This window comes from Centroberyx affinis, unplaced genomic scaffold, assembly GCF_046629955.1.
Source record: "Centroberyx affinis isolate AG114_WGS23_722 - 3 ecotype Tasmania unplaced genomic scaffold, CSIRO-AGI_Caff_v1 ptg004700l_1, whole genome shotgun sequence".
Classification (NCBI taxonomy): Eukaryota; Metazoa; Chordata; class Actinopteri; order Beryciformes; family Berycidae; genus Centroberyx; species Centroberyx affinis.
The window spans coordinates 11,253-23,413 of record NW_027282271.1 but is presented as its reverse complement, the minus strand read 5'-3'; the positions used below and the strand labels follow the sequence as shown (position 1 = coordinate 23,413).

The 12,161-nt window shown below is 42.5% G+C and overlaps 1 protein-coding gene across 1 annotated transcript; it reads left to right on the top strand.

Moving 5' to 3' along the window:
- Positions 1–9,064: 9,064 nt before the first annotated feature.
- On the top strand, positions 9,065–11,646 carry tmem200b (transmembrane protein 200B). Its single transcript, XM_071544850.1, has one exon. It carries the CDS (start codon positions 9,065–9,067, stop codon positions 10,319–10,321), a length of 1,257 nt encoding a protein of 418 aa, XP_071400951.1. The 3' UTR covers positions 10,322–11,646.
- Positions 11,647–12,161: the final 515 nt, after the last annotated feature.

The window sequence follows — 12,161 nt, the reverse complement described above, 5'->3', positions numbered from 1 at the left end:
CGGAGATACTGTATATTAAGTCTGGATGTGTAGGAGACGTTCACTGGGGCTGGGAAAGTTGAGTTGGGTCCAAAGTAATCCCATGAATTTCTGTCTAAACCTGATGATCTGTCAGCCCAAACCCAACCAAAGAGCCACGAAATTACAGGAATTTTCAAATGTTAACAGATAATATTTTCCAGCGGTATTTTTTTAAACTTAGTCCAACGCAAAAACCCAAAGGATTGAGTGAGGCTTCGCTGGGTTTGAGCATAAACACCGAGCTCTAGTGTACAGCAGTTAAAAAAAATATTAAAAACACTCATCAACAAAATGAAATGTTTTACCGCTGTTGAATCTTAAAACACAGAGAATAAATGAGAGGGTAGAGAGAAGGAGGGAGGGATTAGATCAATTAAAGGGAAAGTTTGGGATTTTTAAAGGTCTAGCCTATCGAACGCTAATCAAGCTCGCTCTTAAGAAATTCAATTCCTGACCGTGTTTTTATAATTCTGAGGAATCGGCAGCAGACTCCTGTCAGCATTCGTTAGCGATGCCAGTGAGAGCCAGTGGGGAATTAAACAGTTTTTGAGCAAGAATTTCCATTTTTTCCCCAGTTTCAAGGGAGTTTTTTTTGAGAGAAACTGTTTAATTTCTCTGTGTTTAGCTGCTCCAACACTGCTAATGAATGCTAATAGGAGCTGGGAGCTATTTTTCAAAAACAAAAGCACAGAAATGTTCTTAAAGACTTGTTTACCAATGAACAGGTTTCTAAAAAATCCTAAAATATTACTTGAACCACTGAGATTCATACAGGATGTACATATGAGGCCAAAAAGCATAATGTGAATTTCCTTTTTCCTTTGTGTTTCTTCAAGACAGAACATCTGGAGGGTTTCTCTACCTAAAACCCCACAGATCCATTTTGGAAAACATCTCACCACCTTAATTCATCAGTCAATATTTCAGAAGATGATTCAATCCTTCAAAACTAGAACTAGTTTGTAAGCAAATGTCTTAAGATGACAGTTAACATTTTGTCCAGTGTGTGTGTCCATTTGTTGACAGAGGATATCTCATTAATCATTTTGTTTAGAGTGAAATTCTTACTGTTTTTCAGAGGTTTTCAAAAAGCTCTCACAAGACACTTCACCATTTGCGTTGCTTGATCGATTTTCCAGACCGATGTGATTTGTACACAAGGGTTAGACGATATATCGGGGGCCGATATTGGCCTTTTAATAAATATCTGATATCGATCATCCACCTCTGATATGATTCCTCCTGACCACAGCTGCAGAAAAACAGTCTGCAAAACCTCACATGACATTTTATTTTCTTTGTAGATTTTGTTTTTTTTCCATTTAAGTTTTCAATAATGTTTTTTGTGATTCAACGCTCAATTTAAAAGCAGTAATGTATCCCAGAGTTTCTCTCACCATTGAATAGGTGCAGTGGGGTCTCTCTGCCTATAAAGAGCTGCTGACACTAAAAGAATTTCATCAGTCTGTGTTTCAGTGGAGAGTTTTAGTGTCCCATCACGGTCTGAATGCTGCTTCAGAGGCTTTTCCACCCTCACAAGGAGAAAACTGTGGCAGGAAACACTGAATAATTGTAATTTCTGGACATAAAAACGGTCTATTTTAAAGATAATGAATTCCCAAACCTGGAAATTACCGAGTATATTTTCCAAACTTTGCCCAGTAACCCTTAGTGAAGCAGATTTGCATTATTACTACTGCAAGACAAAACCGGATCCAAGTCGGATCTCAGTGCAAGGACAAACATTTCTTGTTGATCTAGGTGCGAGGAAGTCTCTTTTTTAAGATGCTAGCTAATGCTCTTTAACCCTTTAAACCGCGGTCTTTAAACCCGAAGCTCCGACTGAGTGAGAGAGTGAATTATCAGTCTGTGATGTGAGGAGAATCGGTCAGTGGTGTCCGGATTCAGTCTCTTGTCGGTGAACTGCAGGTTTCATCACCAGCATTTGGCCAGAGGAGCCAGGGAGGGCTTGGTCCTGCGGCTGGGGCTGAAGATGTCCCGCACCTCCGTCTCCAGCCGGACGCCGGGAACCTTGAAGATGGACACCGCTGGAAAGAGAGAGAGAGAGAGAGAGAGAGAGAGAGAGAGGGAGAGGTGGAGGAATCATCAGAACAGATGAGCGCAAGTAACAGAAACTCAGTCGATGTGGACTATCAGCAGTCTTGTCGCCATAGATGATCTTTTCACCGTCAACAGCCAATCAGATTTCCTTTCTTCCTTGTTTCCCTACTAATGCGATTTAGTTGAACAATATTTCTGCCTGGCAAGTGCAAAATGTACGAGAAGTTGATTCCAGACGTTCGAGGCAAGGCAAGGCAAGGCAAACTTTATTTATAAAGCACATTTCATACACAAGGCAAATACAACATGTGCTTCACATAAAACAGAAAAAATACATAAAATTACTTTAAAAACGAAAGAAAGAAAGATATTGAGCAGTCACTCTCACACTGGTGACACCTCTGGTCAGCCAGTATAACTTCTCTGAGAGTGACTCCCTCAATTTTTCCTCTCAAAAGGAAATCAGTTTAGATGAGATCTTGAAGGATTCTTTGAAGGATTCTTTGAAGGATTCTTCGAAGAATTCTTCAAAGGAGCCTAGAGTCTTTCCAGTGGTCTCACCCCCCCTATAGGCCCCACAGCCCCTATAGGACTTGTAAATGTTCCTGTAGAACAATACACAGATCATCTAAACAATTACAGTTATAAACTTCAAGAAATCCTTCAATTCTCAATACAGGTTCAATGCCTCCTAGTTTTCTCTACACTGCACAAAATTGCAAGCTTTCCAGTGATTTCATCTTGTTTCCAGACCTTATCAAGCTTATTTTGTGATATTTTTAGTCAAATTCTCTCACTGCACTGGCAGATAATCTTGCTGGTTTCAGTAAATTTCACTTAATTCATGCCAATATGCCTCCTTTAAAGAAATCATCATAAAACAATGAAGAAAATCTGGAAACTTTCTCCAAGACAATTTCACTTTTACAAAGTAAGAGAAAATAACTTTAACAGTGTACAAGTTCTCTACAACTTTTATTAGCGCTTACTAGCTATGTGAACCTTAAGCTATGTTAACCTAAATACAATACATGGGACTTTTTTGTGCTTTTTCTCCCACTCGGGGTCACAAATCAACACAAGCGGTAAACAAATCCACCACTATCGGCAGTCCAAGACAATAAAAATCTAAATGCTTTGTTATTTTCACAGAAGTGAAATCAGGTCTGCTTACAAAAAGTGAGTTAATGGCGGCTGCACTTTGTTTAAGGTTGATTTTAAATTCAGAAATAAAATCATTTTGAACGCTGGCGTGTTAAATAACGAGTTATATAAGAAAAACGAGTGTCAGGAGAAAACAGAGTGTGGTCTCTCAGTCAATTTTATCCTCTCTCCTTTCTCTCCATCCCTCCTCCTGAGTCTTTTTTCCACCCTCTTCATTTCTTCACACCGTTTCCCTCCATCTCCTTCTCTCTGTCCGACTCCCTGCTCTCTGGTTTTCTTCCCCCTCTCTCTCTCTCTCTCTCCAGTCTTTCTCTTTCCCTCGTCTCATTCTCTTTCCTCCCTCTCTCCCTCCTCTCTCTCTAATCTCCCAATCTCCCTCCACCTCTTTCTAGTTCCCCTCTCTCTCTCTCTCTCTTTCCCTCCTTCTCTCTCTCTCTCGTTAACAGTCAGGTAATGATGCTTCATTAACCGGCTACTGAGCGGTTCATGCAGCGCAGGTTCGATTCTGCTCAGCTCCATCAGATAAAACTCCACTTTAAACTCTCTTCATGTCTCACTGGGAGCCGCTCTGCTCTTACAGTGTTTTGATCCTGTGTGGAAGTCAATGGGTCGAGCGCTAAAGCAACACAGTTAAAGGCAAAAAAAATTTCACACACACAGTATATTAATTTCCCGTGCTTTTATTATTCCACACCAAACAACGTTTCGCCCACGATGAACTGCGTCAGGTATTGACGGGTGAAACGTTGTTGTTTGGTGTGGAATAATAAAAGCACAGGGAATTAATATACTTTTACAGTAATATTGTTTATCTGTTCAGCAACAGTTTTTAAGGAAATCTACATGGAGGTGCGTATACTTTATTTTTATGAAATAAGCATGAACTCTGAAATGCAGATTATGTGTTGTGGACATAAATAATGTGAAGATTACGTTCCTCCACCATGAAAGGATGAAATGACAACAGAAGGAATTGGACATTTTAACGTGTTCGTCAGTTAAGATTAGGTTGAGATTAGTAAAACCACTTTGGTTAAGGTTAGAGTTAAGGTTTGGGTTGAACAGTAACTTAACAACAAACCCAAATCTGTGTAAAGCCTGACATCTAATGGTAAAAAACGTGCTACTGAACTTGCAATCTGCTATTGGCTGATCTTTGGTGCCAAGCGATGTCACCTTCTATAGAATACAACAGGTGGTGACATCCAGTGGTGGAAAGTAACTAAGTACATTTACTCAAGTACTGTACTTGAGTATTTCCATTTTATACTACTTGGTGCTTATACTCCACTACATTTTAGAGGGAAATATTGTACTTTTTACTCCATTACATTTATTTCACAGCTATAGTTACTAGTTACTTTTCAGATCAATATTTTATATTTATAACATTTGATCATCTTTATAAAATAACTATAAAATAGCATTGTTATAGATTAGGCTACCCAAAAGTATAGCTAAATTGTTAAGATTAGCTTCACATTGACAACTTTAAAATGCTGCTTACATGTACATGTATGTCAATAAATCAGTATTAATATCCCAATAATTTATGAAAAATATAACTCTGTAAATGGGGACAGTTTGCATAATGAGTACGTTTACTTTGATACTCTAAGTACATTTTGCTGCCAATACTTATGTACTTTTACTTAAGTAAGATTTTGAATGCAGGACTTTTACTTGTAATGGAGTATCTTTACATTGTTGTATTGCTACTTTTACTTAAGTAAAAGATCACAGTACTTCTTCCACCACTTAAACCTACTTTATCCTTTTATCTTGTACTTTTTTATTAAATACTATTGCACTCTTTACAGGCACTTTACAGCTCTGTTACATCCTACCTCTGCTAAAGGTCTCCATGTTGCACCTTCGGGTGCTGATGTGGAGGCTGAAGGTACTATTATTACTACTACTACTACTACTGTTACTAGTGCTGCTACTAAAGTGGCCCATGTTGCTCCTTGGGGTACTGAGGCGGTGCTTGAAGTACTAGTACTACTGCTACTACTACTACTACTGCTATTACTACTACTACTTCTAAAGCACTCCATGTTGCACCTTGGGTGCTGATGTGGAGGCGCTGGGTAGCTCTGTAGCTGCGTCATCTCACCATAGAGCAGGAGGGGTTGTCTAGGATGGAGTTCAGCTGAGTCATCATCCTCCCTTCTGCTGCTGCCTCCTGCCTGTCTAGGATTTTACTGGGATTTTAGACTGGAAGCTATATGCAAATAGAAATGATAATGACTGTGCAATGAGTACTGTCTCCTAGATAACCTGTGAAAATAATGACTTTTGTTCACCATACAACCTGTAAAATGTGCCCAAGACCATAGACTACTGTTTATGGCACTGTTTGATTCTTGCCGTAAAGTTCTTGAGGAGGAGAGAGTCTTCTTTTGAGTACTCACAAATGGGTGAATAAATATATATAGGCTAATATTATATTAATACACATATAACTAATGAAAAGACATTTGTCAGGGAGGATTCATTTACTACATTTTAATATATTAATTTAAAGCTACAGGTTTTCTGCTTGAGGCAGGATCTAGGCGTGAACACACAGGGTCACAGACAGACAAAGACTGATAATGTATAATATATCCTATTCATTTATTTTTTGCTTAATATGAAAAAGTTGCATATTGTAACTTTAACTACAATAAGGGTACACTAAGTTAAGGGTTAGTTAATGCTTAATAAGCTTTAACTAACCCTTAATTAACAGTTTTGTTTTGTTTTTTATTAACAGTTAACTAATGTGTAATGTACTAATGGTGTTCATGTTAACTAAGGTATTAATTTATACATTATTTAATAGTTTATAAAGATGACTATTAAATAATGTATAAATTAATACCTTAGTTAACATGAACACCATTAGTAAATGATTGCCAGACACATTAGTTAACTGTTAATTAAGGGTTAGTTCATGCTTATTAAGCATTAACTAACCCTTAACTTAGTGACCCTTATTGTAAAGTGTTACCCTTTAACTTTATTGTTTCGTGTAACTCTAAAACCTTGGGATATATAGTCCTCGTGAAGACTTTTATTTTGAAAAATAGCCTAGGTACCAAAGCGGAGGTTATGTGTGTTTCTTGCTGTAGCTTGACAGTGTAAAAGCTGAAGCGGCCGTGGACCGCTGTGTTAGTTTAGTAGAGCAAAGGGAATGGGCTTGGCTGGCTTTAAGACTTTACAGGAAAATGTTAGTATTGTTAATATCGTTGGGTTTCATTCACACGTTTCCACTGGAGGTGTTGAAGAAACAGAAGAAGTCCTCGTCCGGTCTCCTGCTATATAAATATGATGGAATAGCCTTTATTGTTTGATTTGAGAAGACTGGACAGCCTGGAGAGAATCAACATCACACTGTCTGGATGTTATGTGTCCTCAAACTATGAGCAAGCTGCAACAGGATCCCAGAAATACAGGCAAGTTTCCAAAAGTGGCCAATAGGTGACTGCTGGTGCTGTGTATGTTTAGTGTTCAATCAACAATTGCTGGTTATTTGAAATAAACGTTGTCTTAAATTAGGATTCAGTAAGATGCATAACCAGCAATTCCATCGGTGTTATTCAACAGCCTGTAGGAGGTTAGTCAGATTCCCACCTCCAAACTGCAGGTTTAACATTGAAATCTATCTAATTAGCTCAATTAAGGTTTTTGGGCATGTTTTGTAAATGGCAAACTGAGGGTCTGGTAAACTGTCTGGTATTTTATTGTATGGTATATTGTATGTAAGTAGAGGAATGCAGCAGTACGGTCAGTCCGATCATCTCTCCGGTCGGTAGCAGATTCCTGTCTTGTCTGTAGCCTCCATACAACAGACACAATTTTTTTTGGGAGATGGTCCGGTACGGAATGACTGTCCATCGCTAAGGTAAGAATGAATAAACAGCCTATTGCAGTCGAGTGGTAAAGCTATACGAAACGCATGCTGATTTTTCATAATTGAAGCAAAACGAAACAGATCATTTCAGTCTTGATAACAGGGGGATTTGTTGCAGCCTGCCTCATATTCGGTTCTATTTTGTCCGAAAGAGCTTCATATAAATATAATATTCGTGGTGCTTGCATGCGCAATATTGCATTGACATGAGAGAGAAAATAGACATTTTTTTCTATAGGAGCGGGTAAAATAGAGAATGGTTCCACCCTTCCCTTGCCAAAGTGGTCTGTTGACTGCAAGGTAGTAAGTGTATCATATTGTATTATTCCCATATGCTCTGTCTAATTCCATCATGAAGCACAACTTGTGGCTTCCCAGGAGTATTTTGGCCCTAGTCCACCTCCCTCTGCTGTTTAAAGCGGCTGGAAAAAGCAGCAAATGAACGGTATGATGGGACCATATCACAGACAATGCTGCTTCCCAAGGCTGCTCACACACACACACACACACACAACAATGCAGCTTATACTGAACAAAAGTGTGATGCTTTCCTGTTTTGGGTAATCCACTATTCATAGTCATATTTAAATAGTTCAATATAACCTGGAGGTAGACTTTTATTGTCACCATGTTGGATCAGTCATGTGTTCAGACAGTCTTGCTGTCCTTTTGAGGCCAACATTGCTGTAAATCATATATTACCAACATAAACTTGTCAAGAGTGCTGCTTGTAATTTTAGTCCTTGCTGAATTGGCTCTAGTCATTTCTCTTCTAGTGGACATGTTGTTAGTGTTCCTGCATTGCTATCCAAAGCAAAATGCATTTAAATGACAAAGTGGCTTACTGTTGTGTGACTAGTTTAATGCATCTCTTTTCTCTTCTCAACAGCTATTAATTTGACTTTGTAGGTTTACTAGAAGTGGAGTTTACCAAAGGCAGCCACTCCTACATCTGGACAAATATTCAAAATGTACACATGTTTCTTTAAAAAGGAATCATTTTGGTGTTTTATTGTCTTTCTTTTCCATTCAAACACTGCATAAGGCGATGTTTAGTTTTACAATCTGTAAATTAATTGCGCTACCGACACAACAACATATGATTTCATGAGCAAAAAAAGTAGTCTGGCATCTGTTTCAAACCTTGAAAGCTGGTGTGCTCCCCAATCCAACCCAAAGACCCCAAACCATATCTAAAGAGCTTTGATGAGGGAAACCGTGATGTGGCCTGGCCCCATCTGTACATGAATATTTCCACAGCTATGAAGGAGAACTGTCTTGGCTGTGTGCTGCCTGTCAGACGGCATGGTGAGAACAGGCGTTTCGCAGTCATTGTAACATGCTCAGGACCTTACAGTAATTGGAGTCAGAGTGTTTGAAGCTGTTTTTCCATTTCACTGCGCTTTGTTTATGGCCATGTGGGAACTCAAGGGGAACAGCACATGTGCAAAGTGTTTCTCTACTTTTGTTTGTACCTTTCCGGATTTACAAGCTCCCCACAGACATGGAAGGGTTGGTACAATTTGTTTGAGAAGTTATCACTCTAATTATTTTCAGTGCTGATTAACGTTGAGAAAGGGGCCGTGCATGCAAAACAACCACAGATAAATGGGTGACCGAGGTCAGTTAAGCTAAATAAGTACACATTCCAGGCATACGATGATGTGTAACGTCTCCATTATGGTGAGAGTTCGAAAAATGCATTTCAGTTGGAAAACATTTATTTGTGTCACTCAAACTCTTACTCTCAGCTGTAATGAAATAAAGAATCCAGCTGGACGGGAGGGAAAAGATGCCACAGGAATCTGCCTTTGAATAAGTGAATACATCGCTATCTTCGTATCATTAACTCTGAAATGTCTCCCCTCAGTCCTCTGATAGGGTGTGACCAGGAGCAGAGGCTCTGGACCGACCCTCGCCATGAAGACCCAGAAAGCCAGAGACGCCGCGCCAGCCTCGCCCTCCCGCCCCCGGAAGTCCCGCTTCAGCTTGCGCGGCAGAAAGAAGAAGGACGGGATTATCCAAGGCAAGCTACGCATCCGCTCCATGCCCGGCGCCTTCCTGGTGCTCGGGGTGATCGTGGTGGTCGTCGGCACCGCTCTGGCCGTGGCGGGATACTGGCCTTACCGGACGTCCAGATCGTCCATTCTGGGACCCGCTGAGGGGGGGAGCATCTCCGACCCGCAGACTTCTGGCTGGAGTCTGGGAGCCAAGGGCCTGCTGTCGACGGCCAGCCTCATTCACAGCGAGCGGATGAAGCTGCTGGGCCCGGTCATCATGGGAGTGGGGCTCTTCATCCTCATCTGCGCAAACACAGTTCTGTACGAGAACCGGGACCGGGAGACTCAGATGCTGCTGGCCCAGATGCGCAGCGTTATCTGTTCCGTGTCGGCAGCCGTGCCCTCGGCGGACCTCAAAGAAATAGCGGTAGCCAACTCCATGGCCAAGCACTACCAGTGGGTGAGCAGTTTACCAGCTGCCCACCTCAACATCCTCTGTCTGCAGCAGCTGGCCAGCTCCGAGCCCCTGCTCCAGACCAGAGCCTCCAGAGAGCAGGAGGAGCGGGTGGAGGGCATCTACCAGCAGGCCATCCTACGAACAGAGGCCCTCCACCACCAGGAGTCGGCTTCGCCCCCCTCCCTCCACTCCTCCCACTCCAACTCCTGCAATTCCAGCAAGACAGACTTCAACACACGGTCTGGCGCCGAGCACGGGGGGAGTGCCAGCTTCAACCCCCAGCCCGCACCGCTCTTCAAGCTCAACAACTGTTTGGTGTCCGCCAGCTCCATGTCCACCCTAGGGGGGGATGACTGGGACGTCCCGGCTACCCAGCCCAGGCGCTGCCACAGTATGAGCTACAGGACTAACCCTCGCATAGCGCGAACTGTTGTACGTCTGCAAGAAGGGCTCCAGAGACCCGGGGAGGAGGGTCAAGTAAATCAACCCAAAGTCACGAGGAGGGACCACAGTTCGCAGGTTTGTGTGAATATGCCTGGGCAGGTCGTGGACGCGGCGGAGGAGCAGACTCACCGAAGCTGGCCTCGGCTAGACCTGGGCGGCGGGAGGAGGTACCTGAAACTGGAGAACAAAGAGGACTCGGTGGACAAACTGCTGGACCAGATGGAGCAGCAGTGTTCGCAGTGGGATAAGAGTTTTGGCTCAGGGCCTTTCCAGTGACGGCTGCCTCAGCTTCACAGTCCCAATGTGTCAAACCAGATCATGACGGAAGGATGCTTCTGTATGCAGATACATCGACAACCAAGGGAGTATTCGTTGTTTCCCTGGATTCTAATAGTGCACTATATTTTCTGAGTTTCGAATTCTGCCCGAGGCTGAGAGAAACCTATTGCAACAGCCGAGTCCTGTACCATTCTGAACTGTTTTCTCAGATCTTCCAGCGTGACGATACAAAACTTAAGCCCGTTTTTCAATCTTTCGTGGGATACGGATACACACACAGCAAAAGCGGAGGTTACGGTCTGTAGCTGGATTGATTTGGCAGATGCTTTCTATTTTTTGTGAAGGAGAGGAACAATACACACAGACCCTATAGAGTCATAGATGAGCGAAGCAATTTGACAGTCTGTTTACTTTTGCAGTTTGGGTTGGCAGTTGCGCGAGGAGTCAACTTGCCAAAGGGTTTGCTTGTTTCCAGGACACAGTGAGCTCAACCCAATGAGAGAGGTAGGAGGATGCAGGAGGATGAGGGACTGTTTTCACTGTGCAATCAATTTAAAAACCAAACTACCTGGACTCCTGAGCCCGTAAAGTGCTGACAGCTTTTGACAAATGCAACTCGTATATAGACATGGTCCCATTGTCCAAATGCATTGCATGGTAGCGATGTACAGTATGTCACATCTTAATAGTTATGCAAAAATGATGGCTGTGTTGGTTTATGTGTAAGAAGGAATGATAGCAGTTAATCTATCATCAAGAGAACGGTTTGTCTGTTTGTTTTCCTTCTCCTGGTTATGACAGTGTTAGCTAGCAATGAAGGCGAGGCGACCCCTCCCTCTGTTCTCCTGTTGATCGTCTCTTTCAGAGTCCCAGAATGCACCCCTGTATTTATGAGGAGGGTCACACACACATTATCCACCCCCCCCCCCCCCCCGCCCCTCCTAGTTTGATCACAGGGAGGGAATGGAGGACACAGACAAGGCAGACTGCTGTTTCAGTTAGATTTAGTGGGATGATCAGTGTTATTGCATGCAGTTGGGGGTGTGGGTCTATCATCGAGGGAAGAGAATATGAATAAGAGTCCCAAGGGACCTCCCCTCTCTTCCCTTCCTCCACTTGTGCAGATGTGGAGGGGGAGACCCCACGACGTTTTTTGAAACAACACAGTCTTACTCTCCTTTTCTTTTTGTCTGTGCTGCCTGTTTTGTATGCCGTGCGTGACCGTTTGTGTTCTAAATGTATACCAAGCAATATCAGCGGTCTGACAGAACAATCAATGGCGGCGTCTCGCCCTGTGTAGACCACCGAATTAAACGACATTGCCATGCCTGTGTTTCAAATATAAGGCAAAGCAAAAAGCAGCTCTCTTGTTTGCCGTTGTTTCATTTATTCGGGCTGTCGAGGCTGTGGCACCTGGTTGTATATGTATGCAGCATAATCATCTCTCTGCGCTCACTACTGACGACCCCATTCCTCACCAGATAGGGACTCTTGCATTTCCATCCATATATTCTCAGGCTGAGAACGTCCAGCTGGGATTTGGACTAGTGAGGCCCAATCTTAGCAGATCAGTGCTGAGCATTCTATCACCTGATGGATGAAAAAATGTGAAAAATGTTGTTTTTTTTCCCCCTGTTCCTGCCTACAGTATTTTTTTTTTTTGCATTTGTTGATAAATATTTTGTGAGATGCCGTTAGACCTTAGGTCCCTCTAAGCGGGGATGGGGGTGTGGGGAGGGGGAAGGGAATTCCCCAGCTGCAATTATCCTCAGCAGAGCCCCCTGCACAGTCCAACTTTTTCCCTCCTTATTAGATTTTATGGTTCCTTCCGGGCAGG